Source organism: Haematobia irritans, chromosome 1 (assembly GCF_050003625.1).
Source record: "Haematobia irritans isolate KBUSLIRL chromosome 1, ASM5000362v1, whole genome shotgun sequence".
Taxonomy (NCBI): domain Eukaryota; kingdom Metazoa; phylum Arthropoda; class Insecta; order Diptera; family Muscidae; genus Haematobia; species Haematobia irritans.
The window spans coordinates 236,227,807-236,247,645 of NC_134397.1; the positions used below are offsets into that span (position 1 = coordinate 236,227,807).

A 19,839-nucleotide genomic window follows, 5' to 3' on the forward strand; every position below is an offset into this window, starting at 1 on the left:
CATGGGTTGGTAATTACATTTGGAAAAGCTTATATGATGACCAGAAGGCAAGATTGTTCGGTATCATAGACAAACTAGAAGAAGACGCAGTCTTGACATTGCAACTGTCAACAAAATATCATGAATACCAAAACGATTATAGAAAATTCAAATAAAACGTATGTATGTACGTGTGTGTTAAAGCGAATATTTATTATGGTTTTATGTGAATATTGCTGTTTTAATTTATTCCTGGGCAGAGCTGCCTTGGAAAAAAATTGGCAAATAAAACAATTTTATCTCATAGCCCTCTCTACACCTTGACATTTGTTTTCTCTTTATAAGAGCACAAGGCTTAATCTTGTTATTCTCAATTATCTTTGTCGGTATTGAAAGTCAACGTTGCCTGTGCTCATTTTTTTATGTGATTCCTTGCCAATGTTTAGCCCAATTCTGAATAACAACTGCCTGGGAAGTTTTTCCTATTCTAAAAAAAAACACCAAGGGAAATTTTTCTCTTTTCCCTTTTTCCAAACCAACTTCGAAAATGGGTATTAGAAATGACAATAAAAAGGGAAAAACGATGACACTTTTTGGGAATAATTCCCCCCAAAAAACAAAGGAGTTGTAATCATTTCTCTGTAGTTTCAGATCAAAAACCAAAAAATAGAAGCAAAAAAGAAAGAAAAGTGATGACATGCACTAGGATGGGATGCATCCAACTACCAAATCCTAAGTTCATGGTCACAGATCTGTACATATGTATATTTTAAAAATTCTTTTATACTAAAAAAATATGAAAATGTAGCCAGCAGCGCGTGTCACAGTCTTCGGTAGTCACATATATTTCTGGTCTACAAAAGCCTGATTTTATTTCACGTAAAAAATTACAAAAGCTGTTGCCAGTACAAAAAAATGTCATCTATTACAACTAATACAGTGTGACATTTCAGCAGATATGTTTTTCAAAAATTTTTTAGCAAATGCGATTGTTAATTCAGCAATATTTATTTGCTATTTCAGCAGAGAAAAATGTCTGCTATTTCGACAAATGGATGATTGTTGAAACAATTACATTGACTGCTTTCCATTTTTAGCAGACAAAAAATGCTGTTTTTTTAATGACTAATTCCCAAATTTGTAATAGATGGACCTATTAATTGCATATACAAATCCTTTGGAGAATGTTATATATTCAAATAAATGAAAAGTAGTTCCTCAAACATATTTCGAAAATGTCAGCAACGAAAAATAAACGACCAAGAGAATAATGTTTTATTTGGTTTTGTATTTAAATAAAATATTTTTGTGTGTTTATATTTTAAATATATTTCAATACATGTTTTCTTTTTTTTTTTTAATTTGGATATTTTTGTTCCATTTTTCGAACTTCTTTACTCATCTCCTACTATGAGTTTACAATGCTCCGATAGGCAATTTGTTATTTTGTTTTTTAATATAAATTTTACCATTTTAATTTTTTATTTATTTATAAAGCCATGCAACATGAAAACGTAAAAATTGGAAAATATTTCAATGAATAATAAGAAAGGCGAAGGTTTAGATATATAAGAATGGACAAAACAAAAATATACAAAATAACTGCATATACAATTAACTTTATTTTTCAATATTATATATATGTATTAACGAATAAACATGTTTAGGGATTTATTTTAATTTTAGGAATATTTTTATGATAACATGCTTCTGCTTATAAATGGAAATCCATTGCCGAATGTGTAGTTTTTTTTTGTTATATAAATGTTAAAACATATAAGAAATTACTTTAAACAACTATTTACCTTTTCAAGGGTTATGATGAAATAGATAGCGGGTCTCACCAAGCCCTTAGTGAGTTTAATGAGCCCAAAAGAAAAGTTAAATATTTATAAATGTTTGGACGTTGATGTATTTTGTTTTAGTATGTGAAATATTTTTGTTTTTAATAATAAGAATTAAAGCAAGCATTTTGAATAAATGTTTGTTTTATATAATCATTTATGGTTTTCTTCTTCTTTTATCATTTTTTCTTTTAAGTTTTTCTAATAAGTTTAAAATTTTATATATCGCTTGATGTTTTTTTTTTTATTTTTATTAAATTAAAAAGGAAACAGTGCATTTTGCTTGGTTAAAGAGTTGTAATGCCAAATACAAGAATTATTTTTTATGGTTTTCTTTGAATAGTGTTTGTAATTTATTTTTGTTTATATATTATTTTGAATTGCTATGTTGTCTTGTTAGTTCTTTATGTTATAAGCTGTGTTTTTTTTATTTCGTAATACTTTTTCTATGGTATATGGTTTTTTCCATTTTTTTTTGAAAACAAAACCTATGTCACACCATTTTTAATATTTTTTTGTAACCCTAAAGGTTCTTGTAGAGCCATTTGTGAATTTTTTTTATTACCATTTACCCAAATCAATAGATAATTGAATTCTTAATCGAAACACCTTCAACCATTATAATAATAAAATCAAATACAATTCATATCAATTTATTTAGTTTTTGGGTATATATTGTAATTGATTCTATTATTATTCTGTGTTTACATTTTGATTCGATTAAAAGATTTAATTAAATCCATTATTTTTGAGTGGAAATAAGTTCACAATATTTTTGGTAAATCCTTAAACTTTGTCCTAAGACAATTTTTGAACAACTTTGCAGGTTGTTGCTTCAACGACTTACGATTTTAATAAGATCCAGTTTAAGTTGGAGAGATAAATCCAATTGAACAAATAAAGCCTTACACCAACGTAGTCATTAACTTTGTTACCACTTCTGATTTGTACATACCATTTTCACGTGACATTAAAAATTGATTTTTGTTTTAGAAAAATTTGTTAATTTTCAAAGTCGAAAAGTCTACTTTGCCTACTAGTAGCGCCAAACGAAGTACAAATAATCGAGAGACACGGAGAGAGAAGAAACATGTGTTCTGAAGGAAGATGAGAAAAACAAAAACGTAAATGTACAAAATTAATTGATCGAATTAATGTTTTAATTGAAATTGCTTCAATCACGAAAATTTCCGATATCCACTTCAATTCCACTTCCACTATTCACGTCAAATCCACGAAAGTGAAAATTTGGTGTTCTTAATTCCACGTTCTTTTTTGAACTTTTCTGTAACCAGCTGGGTTGCACAAATCACCCAAAAATTCACTAAGGCGGAAATCAAAATAAGTGGAATCAATAGACTTATTATAATTTATTATTCTTTTAATTAATTCATAATTCATAATAACATAATTCAACTTTCACCAAGTCTTTTGCAAATGAATTCATTTCACGAAAATTCCGGTGAATGTGGATTGTATGTCACGAAAATCGTGGAATTGATTCACATTCACCTGGAAGTGGATTTGAGAACATGGGCATTAATCACATTATTAATTAGAAAGAAATAAAAAAATAGGCTTGATTAAAAAATTAACTGATTCTTCTTAAATTTTAAATTGGGTAAATTAAAAATTTGATTGATTTTGATCACAATACTCAATATTTTAATTGAGGCAATCACTTATTAGTTTCTATGTATATAGAAACTAATCATTCTCGAACAAATTCGATTAAATTCAAATTAATTTTTTATTTTGATATATTTTTTAATTTAATTAAAATTGTAATTGGTACAATGTAATTTAATTTGATTAAAAAGTTAAAAGTCAACTTCAATCAATTTTTTAATTGGAAATATTTTTATATTTTTTTCTGTGTACAAACAGCCAAATTCTGCTGTGGAGATCAGATATGGTCCGAGTAGCATTTTTTTTTTGAGTTTTCTACTGTCAAAAAGTTGTAAACATCTAAAAACGTCATATACCTGTTTAAAACGTAAAAACCGTTGTAAATGTCAAAAACACCTTTGGGATCCTTAGATTTGATTTCAAAAATCTTTTGTTTTTTATATTCTAAGTCATGGAAACGTCATATTGAAGTATTTTAGAATTTTTTATAAAAATATATTGAAATGACATTTCTACTCAATTTTCACAATTTGCAGGCGTAAACGTTTGAATGCAACACGTTTTCAAGTTGATGAAACTGTGCAACTTGTTGTTGCAAAAATTTGATTTAGGTACAACATGTGTGCATGCAAACTACCAACCATGAAGATTTAAATTTATTTATAACTCTGAATTTAATACGACTATGTGAAATCCGACTGACAGCAGTACGCCTATTTTTACTATTTTTTTTATAAAGAAAAGGCATCCTCAAATCAAGTAAAACATAAATTGTTCTAAAAAACGTATACTGTACAAAAAAAAACTTATATTGCAAACAATTTTACGATGGTTAGAACATTCTTTTAAAAGGCATTTTTTTATAATGAAAGCATTCGTAAATACAAAAAATTTTCAGAAAGTTTACGACGTTTTTGACGTATGGTAAAATACGTCGTAAATGTATGTCAAATACCTTACAGTTTACGACAGACCATCTCCAGTGGAGATAGAGGGAGAAATGCGGCGACAAATGCAAGCCGCCCTTCATGAAAATAGGAAACTTTCAGTGAAACCCGCCTTATGAAAACAAAAATGATTTTATAGATTTGTTTTGAATTTGGCCAACCTCATTTCTATTTTATTAGGGTTTTCATAAGCCATTTTAAAATAGACCTTAAGAAATCCCTAATAAATTTTAATTAAATTTGAATTGCTTAAGTAAATGGAAATAAAAATAAATAAATAAAATAAATCAATAAAAAATCTTAAGTAGAACTGTAAAAGGGTAGTTTTAACTGTATCGATTGTTTTACAGCCTGTGTGAACCTGAATGATTATATCAGCATAAGTCTGCTCGTTCTCCTAGTCTTTGTTGCATGTTTCAGACACACCAAAGCTCGTTTTTATACCCATAGAACTAATTTCCGGCTAAGTTTTCTTTGAATGAAATCTAAAAAAAAATGTTTATGGTTATTGAAACATTTTTTTAGTTATACAATAGCTCCATATTATTTTATTAAACCGAATTATTTTATTAATTAAATTGAATTTTGGAAATATATAGAAAAAGGATTGCTTCGGAATTCGACTAAAATAGTAGTTCAAATATATTGCATACCTCTTAATGTGGCAATTTAAGACCCCATTTAAACTTTTGAGATTCAAACCACCAATTTTTATTGTTATATTTTTTTATAATGCTATTAAGTTCGTTAGTTTACTCGTTACAAGGAGCTTCTTAATGATGGCGGTAAATTTATTATTTCAGTTTTGTTTTTTTTTTTTTTTCAGTGAAATTAAGTCCACATTTCAAAAATAAAATGGAAAATTTTGAATTTTAAAATAATTTTGATATATAAACTTTTCATTAATTAATTATGCAATTTTCTCATATTGATGTTTCACACTCACTCTCGTATACTCCATAGATTATAGACTCAGATAGATGATTCATATCTCTCCGGAAAATGTGTTACAAAGATTAATTTTCTGACAACTCGTTTTGATTTTTTTCGTCAAGAGTCAATCAATTTTCGGCATTTGCTTTTGTGTTGTCCGTAAAAAGCAAACTGATCAAAATTAAATTTCGTATTTTCGTGGTTTTGGTCAATTTTTTTTTTTGTGCAAATATGAAGTTTTAGTATTTATTTTATTTAAAAATCGTCTGGTTTATCTTGAAGGTTCTAATTTTGTGTAAAATTGGAAAACTGTAGAAAGGAAACCGAAAGAGATCTTCTTAATCTTCGGAACTGTCGAACAGCGTTTGACACCGATGAACCATCTATGGTGTACTCGGTGAAAATGGCACATCCTCTCCTCTCTTCTCAATTGTATGTCAAAGAATTTGAAGTATAGTTGTCGTTTTGTTTTAATGATTTTATCTTTTTATTTATGTATATTCCATGCGTTTGTTTTTATTTTTATATGTATATATAGTATATAATTATTAAATATTTCAGTGTTTGCTATTTTTAATATATAATATATTTTATCCAAAAACATTTTGTTTTCTTCTTATTTTTATTTTTGTAGCTGCTTACAGACTAACAATGTATGTATGTAATTTCACTTTATCAGAGAGTTTTTTATCTCTTATTTCTCCAAAAAAAAGGGGGGTTTGTATTTTTTTCTTATACGAGTAAGTTCAAGTTCTTTTTTTTTGCATTTTGCAGAAATTGTTGCTCTTTCTTTATCGTGTATATGACAGCTTTTTGTTGTCTTATTGTTTCGTATGTGTGTTTTAATTTTATTCCAAACAAAACATAAAAAGGATTGATTTTTGTTTTTGTTCTATATACCAAAGAAAGAGAAAAATAAATCATATGATGAGAATTAAAATTTAAACAAAAATTCAAATATTATAAAACTTCAAGCTTAACTTTTTAATAAGGATACAAAAAATATATGAACGAAGTAGTTGAAAAAAAAAATAATTATACAATTTTTGAATTGAGGTTATGTTTATATAGTTTTCTTAAATGGTTACTCCCCAAACCTCGGTTATTTCAGAGCCGACCTATTCTTCTTTTTATTAAGTGTTTCCATCAAATTCTTTTTCTCCATACATTCACAAGAGAATATATCAATTCATTTTATGGTGTAGTAGTAGTAGTAACAGAGTTAGGTAACGTTCTTTTTGTTCTTAATCCAAAGAAAACAAATGTAATAATCACATATAACGAATAGTGGGTTTTTGTTGTGTGGTGAATGAATTGTTGACTGTTGCTTTTGGTTATTTTTTTTTTGTAGATGAAAGCAGTAATATTTCTATATATATACTCATTATTCATTCCCATTATTTGTGGGGGTGTGGGCTTTCAAACTTTGAAGAGAGAATATATGTTTGAATATAATGCGGTTTTCCGTTTTCTATTAACGCCATCCGTCCTATTCTTGGTTTGACTTATTTATCATAATTGGATTTCTGGTTTTCCATTCTTCGTTGGTGTTTTCTCGATTGGTGTTCTATTTGTTGTTGATGTGAGTGTTTTAATGGTGTTAGATTATTGTTGTTCTCCATTCACTGGCTCGTTTTACGTTTGCATCATCAATTGGTCCAATTGCTGGCCCAGGTCTTTGAATGAAAGAATTAAACGTTTACACAAAATATTAAATTTATGATATAAACAAAAAAAATCTATAGAAATACAATTTTGAGAACATTTTCTATAGAAATAAAAGTTTGACAAAATTTTCTATAGAAAAAAAATTGAGAAAATTTTCTATGGAAATAAAATTTTGAGAAAATTTTCTGTTGAAATTAAATTTTGAGAAAATAATTTTCTATAGAAATAAAATATTGACAAAATTTTCTATAGAAATAAAATTTTGACAAAATTTTCTATAGAAATAAAATTTTGTCAAAATTTTCTATAGAAATAAAATTTTGACAAAATTTTCTATAGAAATAAAATTTTTAAAAAAATTTTCTATAGAAATAAAATTTTTAAAAAAATTTCTATAGAAATAAAATTTTGACAACATTTTTTATAGAAATAAAATATTGACAACATTTTCCACAGAAATAAATTTTTTAGAAAATTTTCTATGGAAATAAAATTTTGAGAAAATTTCCTATAGAAATGAAATTTTGAAAAAATTTTCTATAGAAATACAATTTTGAAAAAAAATTCTATACAAAAAATAGTTTTTTTGAAAAAAATGTCTATAGAAATAAAATTTTGACAAAATTTTCTATAGAAATAAAATGTTGACAAAATTTTCTACAGAAATAAAATTTTGACAAAATTTTCTATAGAAATAAAATTTTGACAAAATTTTCCATAGCAATAAAATTTTGACATAATTTTCTATAGAAATAAAGCCTCCAGATGTGAGAAGAGTTTTCGAAAAATAAATATTAGACCCAACTTACATGTTTATCATGGTGATCCCATAATTCAATCTTATCATGCATATGAGACATATCATTACCACCTACATGACCCAGAAAATGTGGATACGTTGTGTATGTGGGTATTAAATTCATGGGTTGATTTTGATTTAGATTTGGTGGTGGCATAGCGTTATGATAATCCAAAGCCATCTGTTGTAGGGAGGGAAAAGCAGAAAATAAAAACATGGATTGTAATCGTATTCATTTTTTGTATTCACTAATGCCACTCGGAGGGAGGAGTCCAATTCCAATACTTACATGATATTGATCTTGTTGATGGTGATAATCACCAGGACCACCAATACCACCGGCCATGGAACCAGCCCCAACTGCGGCGGCAGCACCAGCACCACCATAATAACGATATTGTTGTTTCATCCAATTAGCTTGCTGTTGTTGTTGCTGTTGCACTGCAGCTGCTGCAGCTTGTTTCTCGGCAGCGGCTCCCAAAAACCATGGTGGCATTGGTCCAGTAGGCATTCCACCGGGTCCCCCTGGAATTCCTGTGGCGGCAGCAGCTAAGGCTGCCATTGTATCATCTACACTGAGACCAATGCCGCCGATACCTCCCATTCCCATATTGCCCATATTCGGGTAATTATTGTATTTCCAAGAAGCTGCTCTTTCGGTACCTATGGGTCTGGGCATTTTACGCATATCATCCGATGTTTGTTGTTGTTGGGCTTGCAATTGCTGTGTCTGCAACATCATAGATGCATTATTGGCATTTCCAGCGGCGGCGGCAGCGGCTGCACTTTGATTAGGCGACATTGCTGCTGGGGAATTCGACCCTGCTGGTCCGGTAGAACCGTTTTCCAAATTCAATATATCCCTAGTGGATGGGGGCACGTAGCCACCAGCTGCTGCATATTCTGCGTACCAGCGTTGGTTTTGTGTTTGTCCCGCTTGAGGTTGAGATTGGGGTCTTTGAGGTGCTAGATTTTGGTTGTGATTATGTGGTGGTTTTCCCGGCGCTGCATTGAAGGCATTACCAACCCCGCCAGATGGTTGTTGTTGAGCGGCCCCCGGCTGTTGTGATGGATTTTGTTGTGATTGATGATACAATCCGGCCGTACCTATGGGCTGGGCAGATTGTGGCGGCTGGGCTTTGTTTCCAGGCTGTTGGCCACCGAAGGCAGAACCACGGGCATTCATACGTGCATTATTGGCATTGAAAGCCTGCTGTTGCAGCAATGATGGATCCATGGGATAACCCATTTGTGAGGCAACATTCAATTGTGTTGTTGGGTCGTAGAAACGCGGTTGATCGCCAATCGCTCCTGAAGGATTCGCCGAACGATTAGAAGCATTTGAGCCTATGGGTCCATAGTTATGCGAAGAATTGCCGTTATCAGCACCAGTATTTGATGGCGGAGATTGTTGAGAAGCAGTACTGCTGGGTGCATTTGAACGATGCTGGCCACCTGCGTTTGGCCTTTGTATAGCCAGGCCGCTGGGTGGAGCAGCAGGGACTTGAGCATTTCCTGAACTTTGTGCAGACTGCTGCTGTTGTTGTTGATTTGCTGTGGAGTTGGTGGGGGGCTTTATCACACCAGGTGAAATAGCACTAGCATCTTGCTGTGATGTTGTCTGTTGTTGAGTGGCATTTGTTGCCGATGGGGAAATCTCATTTCCAATTTGACCGCTGCTCATATTCTGAATGGATCCTGGACTTCTAGCAGTTTGTACACCAGATCCAATTGGGGCCACACCCGTTTCAGGCAATATCGTTAAGGTTTGTTGATTTGCCATATTCAAATTGTTGCTGTTGCCAGGAGGCGTAGTTGAATGGCTCGACGATGCCTTAGAGCTTCCCACAGGTGAGCTTAGGATGTTACGATTGTAACCCGGTGCCTTGGATGCATCCGCCTGAGGCAAATTATCCGTAACCAGCGGGTTGGGATTGGTGTAGACCTGCGAAGTATCTGCCGTGCCCCACTGAGTTTGATGGTAATCGTTGAACAACGAATACTCGCTACTAATTTTAGACGTCAGTTGAGAACCAAATGTAGCACCAGATGCGGTCATTGCAGCCGATACAGGAACACCACTATCCCCAATGTTGCCCGTGTTAATGTGCAGACTTTGAGAAGTTGTAGCAACTCCTCCAGACATGGCAGAGTTGCTAACATGGTGTGAGGGTGGAACCTGGTGGCCCATATGCATAGTAGGTGTTGGAGCCCTCTGTTTATTCGGTGGTCCAATGGGAGTAACAGAACGGGGAATATTGTTATTGTTATTGGCCGCCGCTGCTGCAGCATTTGCCGCAGCAACTGCTGCCGCCGCTTCGGCTACATTGAATGTTCCAATGGGTCCAGACAACGTGTTGTTGCTACTATTTGAATGTCCACTACCTCCAAGCGATGGCATGGTGGAACTTGGCACTGGTTTTCCTCGGCCATAGGGAGCAGTAATTCCAGGGCGTTGAAGTCCTCCTAGTTCAGATTTTTTTGTGGGTGACAGATTACTACCGCCGCCCACAGTTCCTGCAGCGGAGGAAGAGGCGCCGGTCAAGAGTTTTGCCGCAAAAGTTTGACTGTTAATGGCCGAAGTTTTGCCAGCTAGAGACGAAGCGGATTTTTGCGTACTGTTGTAAGTGGAAGTCAAAACTTTCACATCTTTATGCTTATTAGGATTAGCCACTGAATTACCTCCACTACCAGGAGCAACTCCACGTGGAACTGTGGTTTGTTGGGAATAGAAAGGCTTCGAGGGTTGTGTACGACTTGTTGCTGATTTCGGTACATTGGCAATGATACCGGGCAATTTGTTGCTGTTTCCTTTGATGGCATTTGTATTACTGCTGCCCGGTTTGGAATTGGAGACCTGTGTATTACCAGGTAAGGAGGAAACCGATGAAGAAGTTGACGATCCCGATGACATATTGTGTGCTTGATTTGTTGTATTGCTGGAAACGGATGCTTGCAATGCCGTTTTATTATCCCATGTACCAACCTGCATGGTGGCAATAGAAGAGGACATTGCAGACGAGGCTGGAGGCGTAGTTGCAGCGGGAGGAACTATATTTGCCTTGATTGTCGTATTGATACGAGGCAACATTTGTAAAATATCCACATCGGGATCTTTTATAAGGGCCAATATTAACATATGAGCCTGTTTGGTAGCCTCTGTGAGACCTTTTATGGTTATACTTCGTTCCGATTGATTTTTTCCCTGCTTTTCCACTTCAATGTGAGCTCCCGTAGTGGCACGTATGGCATTGATATTGCTGCCGGCACGGCCAATGACACGGGATATGGCATTTACAGGAACTTGAACTTTCTTGCAAGTCATCTCGGGCATGGTTGAGGTTACAGTGGTAGTCGTAGAGACCCCTGGTACGGTAATACATGTAGATGAAACAGATGAGGATGACGACGACGACGATGATGTCGCAGCAGTGGGTGCTGTTGTAGGTGTACTGCTGACGTTGGTTCCGATCATTGTTGAGGTTAGCGTTATAGCTGAAGAGATAACTACACCCGAGGAGCTGGCAGATTGTTGAGCTGAACTTTTCCTTACTACTTCCTTCCAACCATCTTCCCCTCTTTTGGGTGGTGGAATGGAAATGGAATTGGACTTTGTTGTAGTAGTAGTGGCGATTGTACTGAGGCTGATGTCGGTTTCTTTGCGGTCATCACTTGCCGCTTTGCCACTACTATTATACATAGTAGATTTTCGAGTTGTGGCAGTTTCTACTGCCTTGGGCTGCTGTGGTAATTGTTGGGGAGGATGTGTTTGTTGTTGTTGTAGTTTATTGGTGACATTTTGTTGCTGTTGGGCCGTTCCCGCGGCCGTTAGTTCTTTGGGTGCTAGATTCTCTTTTTCTTTTTGTTTATTTGAATCTTTCTTGTTTTTCGTTTGGTTTCCTGACGAAGTAGTGCTGACACCGTTGTTACTCAAAACCATGTCCTCTTTCTTCTGTTGTTGGCTTTCGGTTTTCTTATTGGAAGGGTTCTGATTGCTAGCTGTTTGTGGCTTTGCGGTAAGTGTATGGGAATCTTGCGATTTTTTGTTACTTGTGGCCGCTTGTGCCTTTGCGTCGTCCTTCTTTTTCTGCTGTTGCTTATTGGATAAGGTCGAAGTTGAGGAGGATGAGGTTTGCGGTTGGTGGGGTTCCTCAATCACAGGACTACTGGTACGAGTGTTTTGTTGTGCCTGCTGTTGTTTATTTTTCTTTTTGTTCTTACTTTTGCCACCAGCGGCAGATTTCTCAGTGCTTTGATTATTTCCTCCAACCCCACCTCCACCACTTTTAATATCGGTACTCGAACAAGATCCTTGATCTATGCCAGAGTCCCCTTCTTCTCGATAGTTCTGAGGGTTTTGTTGCTCATCATCATCATCGACTGCATTAGTATCTTCATTGTCGGAATCGTCTTCTTTGTCAGAATCTTTGTCATCATCATCTTCCTGACTTTGTTGGCGCTTGTTGCGTTGACCGCCACCAGAACCACCGGTGGCCTCCTCCATTTGACGGCGTTTCTCCTCCTTCTTTTCCATTTTCTTTTTCTTCTTACGTTCACGCCTTCTGGCAGCAGCTGCTCGTCTACTTTCCTCACGTGTACGTTCCATATCTAACTCCTCCAGGAGTATGGATGCATTTTTATTCGCCTTAACGGCTTGAGCCTCTTTGGCAGCTCGTATAATCTTCATGCAATCGTAACACTTCTCCGACAACTCCTTATCGCTTATGGTTGAGATAAAGCGATTCATTTCCTGGTCCGAGGGAAATTGGGTAACATACTGCACCATCCATTTTACAACTTTTGTGTGACCTTTGCGGAAAGCAGCCATTAGGCAGGAAACTCGGCGATTATCTTGCGAGTCTATATCGGCGTTGTGCGCATACAATATTTCCACTACACTAAGATGACCGCCATGGGCTGCCAGCCACAGGGGAGAGTTGCCTTTTTTATTCTTCACCTCTACAGCTGCTCCACGCGATAGCAAGAGTTCAACAAACTTCAAATGGCCTTTATCGGCGGCAATGGTTAAAGCTGTGTCTCGCGAAGTAGGTACAGGGGCGGCATTTACATCAGCTCCCTTATCGAGTAGAACTCGTCCCACTTCTATATATCCTCCGGAGGCTGCCTCCATCAATGGGGTTAGACCTGTTTTGGCTCTGTGTTCTACATTGGCTTTGCGATCTAAAAGCAGACTAACGACTTCGTGTCTACCTTGGAAACAGGCCAATGTTAAGGCGGTATTTCGATTTGTCTCAATCTGGGCATTAATATCGGATCCCTGATCTAACAATAATTTTACGGCTGCCGTATGACCATTCATTGCGGCTAACATAAGAGGAGATATTCCTAGTTTACTGCCAGTGCGGGAATTAATTTCAGCTCCATTACTCAACAGCAGCTTGATGATATTAACATAACCTCCGCTGGCAGCTAAACTTAATGGTGTATAATCGGAGACATTGCGATGTTCCTTATTAGCACCGACACTGAGCAGTAGCTCTACGACTTCATAGCGTCCTCCCGAACAAGCCAACGATAATGGTGTATCCTTAGTACGTTCCGATTGAGCTTCCATGTCAGCCCCATAATTGAGTAGAATGTCAACAACTTTTTCATGACCGGCTGTTGCGGCTAATATCAGTGGTGTGAATCCTTTCTTGTCGCGATGTTCGATATTTGCTCCACGATTTATTAACAAGCCCACAAGTTCTTCGTGACCACCAGCACAGGCTAATGTGAGAGCAGTATCATGGTTTGAATCTGTCTCGGAATCCACATCAATAGTTTTATCCAATGTAGTAGTGGCTGCTACAGTTTGCTGATATTGTTGTTGGGCAACGGCATTAGCTGAAAAAAAAATGGAAAATGGTGAAGCATTTTATCGTCTGCGAGAATTTGTATTTTCCATCTTACCTTGACTTCCAGCAGCTGTACGTAATAGAGAATATCGATTACGTTCCTTACGAGATTGCTTATCGATCACCTTTTTAGCTATACCACCGGGCATTTTGCTACTACCACTTGAACTGGTGGAAGCTTGAGGGGTCGAAGACGAGGATCCATTCGCTGTTCCCTGTTGTGTTAAAGCTGAACTTAATGGTGCTGTTGTTGGAAGTTGAGGTTGTTGTTGCTGTACAGCAGCAGCAGCAGCCTCAGCTGCAGCTGCTACAGCCATTTGTTGTTGAGATTGTTGTTGTTGTTGCTGTTGTTGTTGTTGAGATGTTAAAGCACAAACACTTCCCAGACCAACATCAACGGCAGCCGCCATATTGGATAGAGTTGGACAAAATTGATTGACACCTTGAGCTGTTTGCAAAGCATTTGGATGAGGCACAACAACAGAAGGCTGAGTTTGTGTAGCAACTTGAACCTAGAATTTTGGAGAGAATAGAAAGATCAAAAATCCCGATTTCATTTATTTGTCATCTCTTATTACCTGTGTCGACTGCTGCTGTTGTTGATGCTGCAATAATAATTGCTGTTGTTTCTGTTGTAAGACCTTTTGACTTAGAACTTGCTGAGCCAGGGCAGCCTGCTGTTGCAATAATAGATTCTTATTTGCTGCTTGTTGTTGATGCAATTGTTGGTGTAGTTGTTGATGGGCAAGTTGCTCTTGTTGCTGCTGTTGCATAAGGCTTTTAGCTTGTGACAAATCCTGTAACATTTGTTGTTCCTGCTGTAGCAGCTTCAATTGTTGTTGCTGTTGCTTCTTTTGGTCCTGTAATTCCTGATGATGTAATTTCAAATGTTGCAATTGCTGGGCAGTCGCAGCAACTTCATCTTCCAAATGATCATGTTCTTGTTGCTGGTGTGTCAATTGTTGCTGTTGTTGTACGGCTGGAGGTAGTTGGAATAACAATTGTAAGGATTGTGAAGATTTGTCTGTGACACCCACGCCACCACCACTACCAGCGCTGCCGCTGCCATCAACATTGAACACAAAGTTGGCATTATTATTGGCCATACTCTGTCCCTGCTGTTGTTGCTGCTGCTGTTGTTGTTGCTGCTGTTGGCCATTTATAGCTTGCTGGTGCTGATGCTGCTGCTGTTGTTGTTGCTGTTGGTTTGCTGCAGCCGCAGCAACAGCCTTTAGTAAGCGTACATTTGTTTGTTGCTGTTGTTGCAATTGTTGGATGTGCTGCTTCAATTCCTGCTGGTGTAGCAATTCAAACTCAGCAGCAATCTCTTGTGGTGTAGGCGGTGATAGTTGCAGTTGTCGTTGTTGGGCTGCAGCCGCGGCAGCGTCCTCTGGTGAAAATGGTAGTAATGACAATGTGGTTGGCTGATGCTGATGCTGCTAACAAGGGTAAAGGGAAAACAAAATTTAGTCTAGGAATTTTTCGAACTCATTGCAGTAAAACAAACATACCTGCAGTTGCATATCTTCGGCATCGGCAAATCTCTGCTGCAATTGTTGTTGAAGCTGGTAATCCAAAAGCAATTGATTAGCTTGCCTTTGCTGTTCTTGCTGCTGCTGTTGTTGTTGTTGCTGATCATCATCTTCTCCAGCGGTCAAGACTCCTTGCTGTTGTTGCTGATGATGAGCGGCAGCAGCCGCACTTATCAAATGGTCTTGGCTAGTCCATTTGGGTGTTAAAGCCCAATTCCCATTCCAACGAGTTTTGCATATGGAATTAATACCGAAATCGGTCAATTCACCACAGTTAAGATTGCTGGCGAATTCCTAAAGAAATTTGAAATTTTCAGTTGTCATCATGAACAAAACGAATGCTGCCAGATCGATACTTACTTGCAAAGCTGGATCATGGACATTGTGTATGACATGAAAGAATTCATCCATTTCCACTTCAATGTCATACATTTCTTCACGCATACCCTCTTCTACTTGTTGATCGTCGGTTCCAACAATGTGATGTTGCTGATGATCTTGGCCACTAGCAGCCACCGTTCCATCCATGCCTGTTGTTGAATTGGCAAATTGTTCTAAGGCTTCAGCATCCATTGATGATGGATATACTAATTCCGTACCTGGGCCACTGCCATGAACTGAATTTGTATCTAAATCACCTTCGGTGGTACTGGTGCTACCTTGTAGCATATCGCCATCATTTACATCTTGAGCATTGTCATCATCATCCATCTGCTTAGCTGCTGCTAAATGTTGTTGCAAAGCATTGCTCAAGGCTGTATTGCCAGTAAATTTTAAATTCATATTTTGGGGAAATACCGAGAGGACATCGTTACCCGAGGATCCACCACTGCCCACACCAACCATCGCTTGATTCAAATCGGTGGTAAAAGCTTGTGATAAATCTCCCGGTTTGAGAGTAGCATTTGAAAGAATAAGATTATCCAAACGTTGGGAAATTGGTTTTATACCTTTAGCCGGAGAAGACTTTAGCTGATTTTCATTATCCTCATCGTAATCCTGCAAGGCTGCTTTCATATCTTCGTCTTGGTGTTGTTGTTGTTCAACATCAGAGTTGGTTTCATCTTCAGGTAGACACTCTTCGGAGGCAAGGGAATGATCATCGAAAGAATTTTGGCGTTCAGCATCCAATTTTCTCTGTTGCTCTGATGCTGCTTTTGCTTTAGCCGCTGCAGCAGCTGCTGCTGCTGCAATTTCCTGTTGAGCCAATTTTTCTTTCTTTGATAATTTACGCTGTTTTTTACTTTGCGTCTGAACCCCACTGGCACTGCCAGAGCTGGCAATGCCTACTTCGACCTCCGATTTTTTAGCTGCGTCATCTCCTCCTCCCCTAGGCATCCCACCACCATCATCACTGGCAGCAGAAACATTAACAGCTTCCGCCTGGGCAGCTGCTGTACAAAGAGTTGCCAAATTTTTCATTTCGTTATTGGTTTCGCCCAACATTTCTTGAGAATCTTCAAGGCCACCAATAGCCCCACCACCACCATCCACTGCGGTACCACCACCATCCATTAATTCCTTATCTGGCGGTGTTTCTGTAGGTGACTTTGGCTGTTTATGGAATATACGCTGGCGCAAGTCTACTATTTGCCAACCCTCTTGAAGTTTCTTCAAACACTCTTGTTGCTCAGCCGGGTTGAGACCACAAGCTTTGGCCACAGCAGCAGCAGCTGCGGCGGCATTAGCTTTGCTCAAAGCATTTAGAGACTCAGTGACGGCCATTTTGGAATCGGATAAGGCAGCATCTAGTGCGTCTTGAATCTCTTGAGCTGTTTGTTCACTTTCGGGATGTTGTAGCTGATAGATCTCTTGTTGAGTACGTAGCATATCGGCAGCTTGTAGCTCACGCTGTTGCTGTCTCTGTTGCTGAAGATTATACAATGCTACCGAATCAGTCGATGGAGAGGCTAAAGGTGAAGCTGGTGAATTACTTAAAGCAATTACACCTTGCTGAGAAACATCCAAGGCTATTTGCGATTGTTGTTGGTGCTGTTGATTTTGTTGTGCGGCAAATACCATATGATTCATGATAGCATGTTGGGTTTGTATGCTGGGTGTCGTTTCGTTCGTTATAAGCAAGGGCTACAAGAAAATTCCACAATAATAATGTGAATTATAGATTCTGAAAAAACAACAAACATTTTCTCCCAAGAACTTACCAAGTTATTGTAGATGGATACCATATGGTTTTGTCTAAATAATGGCTGTTGTGGCGGCTGATGCAAGGTAGCCGATGTGGTGGTATTCGTAGTAGGTCCAGATGTTGATGTAACTGTTGATTGGGTGCATGTTTTACGTAACATCTTGCCATCTTTTTTCGATACTGGCTTTGCCTTGGGTCTATCACTAATGGCCGTACTCTGGGATACTTCTGAAGGAGTTGTTATACCACCAGTTTTTGGAGTTGCCTTACCAGAACCGGCCACAATACGTTGCTGTTGTTGTTGTTGTACCGGTTGTGCCTGTTGCTGCTGCTGCATAGCTGTTTGTTGTTGCTGCGTTGGTTGCTGTTGTGGAGCTGCATAAAAATATTTTCAATGTTATGTAAAATTTTTTATTCGAATTTATTGTTTGTTTTTTAGGCTAGTTATAATGGTTGTCTCTCGTTACCATTAGAGTATTTTGAAAATTTATTATGGAAGAAAGCTATTTATTTGATTGTATTATATGGAATGCTTTACAACAAACCCAAGGATGTTTTCTTTATATTCAAATATTTTTTTCTCGCTGGTATTTAGTCATGAAATACTACCAATAATTCAAATGAAACCTCAATGTAGTTTTTTTGGAGACGATCACTGTTGACAGTATTTTTCTGGCTTTGGTTCCCAAATTATGTCGCTTTCGCCCCCAAAAATCCCCAATACATTTATGATAAGTTTTTATGAAAAAATAGAGAAATAGGCTCTCTGCGGTAGCCAAATATCAAGATTTTGAAACACAATACAGGCGATCGCCTTCCAAATGTTCGGGAAATGAAAATGTGAGTTCGGTTATCATGTATTTATGAACGAAAATTTACTACTAAATACTCAAATTGGGTGGTAGATAAATAGGAAAGGGGAACCATCTTCATAATTTCTGTATCTATGGAATATATTTTTCAAATCAGTGTGAATACTGTGAGAGAGCAACATTTGGGCCTAAGTGGTCACGAAATGGTTCCACAATTGTAGAAAAATGTCTCAACCGAGCTGAGTAAAATTATAAATTAGCCCTTGGGCCTCCAAAATAAAATCCTGTGTCCATTTCTAGTCCAAACGATTTATTATCCCCACAAAAATACCCAAATTTTTGAAAATTAATTGACACAATTAACGTTTTAATCAAACTCTCACTCAAAGATAAAAAATTATTGAATTTTTTAAAAGTTCAATTAAAAAATACAATCAATTTTTAATCAAAATAAAAAAAAACACAAAATCAGTTAATGAAATGAGTTTTAAAATCGACATCAATTAAATTTTTAATTGATTCAATTAAAAAATTAATTGAACTTTTCTAATGAAACCATTTCAAATAAAAAATTAATTGGATCAATTAATTTCGTGATTGAATCAATTTATTTTTTGTGGTCATCGCATACATTGTCATGCCTTAATTTGACGCTAACGCAACCAACTCCACAACCGATGCTCATTTCAAGCTGTGGAGAGACCATCCACACCATTTCATCTTTAGGAGGGTATCCTCTGAAAAAACAAAACCCCAATAGGTTCGACTACACTAGGAACTTAGGAGAAGGAGATTCTGATTACAATCCCTAATTCAACAGGCGAATAACAGAAAAAAAGAAGGCGAATAGAATATCAAAATGTTAAGGATGCGTAAGGAAAAGTATATTTTTGGTAAATTTTTGGGACTTTTACAAAACAATTTAGCACACCAAACTGTTATCACAACGGACTGAATAGTCTAAGTGGGGCTGAAAATAAATTCGGCTGCCACTTTAACATAACCTAACCACAAACTTTTCTTCAAAGCTATCTTCGAACTGATTTTCGAGTCAAATATTTACAATAGAGGCCAACTTACCTGCAAGCAACAACTGTGTTCCCTGCGGCAATGTAGTAGCCAATGTAAGAGGCGTCTGAGGATTATTTGGATCAAAAAGTTCTTGCATCATTAATGCCTGGTTAGGTGCAAAATTTAATGGTTCTTGGCTGGTGATGACGACAGGTTGCATATCAGAACCATCGCCCATTGTACTAGGAGCAACTGTAATATGAAAAAATAATATCGAGAATCGTATTAAATATTGTAGGAAAGTGGAGTGACTGTATACAACAGTGTTAAGATGTAAGAATGGGATCGAAGAGTTAAGCGATTCTAGACAACAAGTGATGCTCCTAACCGCATATTACATTGTTTGGCACATACCGTCACGTTTCAGACAGCATCTCCTTCTCTGTTCCCGAAATTTTTAAATTAGTTTAACTGAATATTAAACCCACAGTAACGCTTACGTTCTCTAATGGGGATGCTTTTCTCTTGTTTCGAAAACCATATTTTTACCATGTCACATATCTTTTCGTTCCCAAACATTTTATGAATTAGCAGCCTTTATATGATAACTCTATAAATTGGGCGCTAGGACAGTTGGTGAGGAAGTAGTGTAACCCTACACACAACATTTTTTTTCTGATT

At 36.7% G+C, this 19,839-nt stretch overlaps 1 protein-coding gene across 5 annotated transcripts in view; it reads right to left on the reverse strand.

Annotated features, from left to right (window-relative positions):
- Positions 1–5,795: 5,795 nt before the first annotated feature.
- Positions 5,796–19,839, reverse strand: part of mask (multiple ankyrin repeats single KH domain) — a 69,870-nt gene continuing 55,826 nt past the window's right edge. For 3 of the 5 annotated variants that reach the window (XM_075298570.1, XM_075298351.1, XM_075298426.1), the window contains 9 exons: positions 19,228–19,410; positions 17,352–17,710; positions 15,550–17,274; positions 15,169–15,483; positions 14,236–15,096; positions 13,713–14,169; positions 8,089–13,646; positions 7,810–7,980; positions 5,796–7,008 (listed from right to left, as the gene is read on the reverse strand). In XM_075298570.1, coding sequence (XP_075154685.1) covers positions 6,982–7,008; positions 7,810–7,980; positions 8,089–13,646; positions 13,713–14,169; positions 14,236–15,096; positions 15,169–15,483; positions 15,550–17,274; positions 17,352–17,710; positions 19,228–19,410 — 9,656 coding nt within the window. In that variant the 3' untranslated portion in view covers positions 5,796–6,981. The remainder of the gene's footprint in view (positions 7,009–7,809; positions 7,981–8,088; positions 13,647–13,712; positions 14,170–14,235; positions 15,097–15,168; positions 15,484–15,549; positions 17,275–17,351; positions 17,711–19,227; positions 19,411–19,839) is intronic. The other 2 variants (XM_075298500.1, XM_075298634.1) reach the window with 2 other exon arrangements.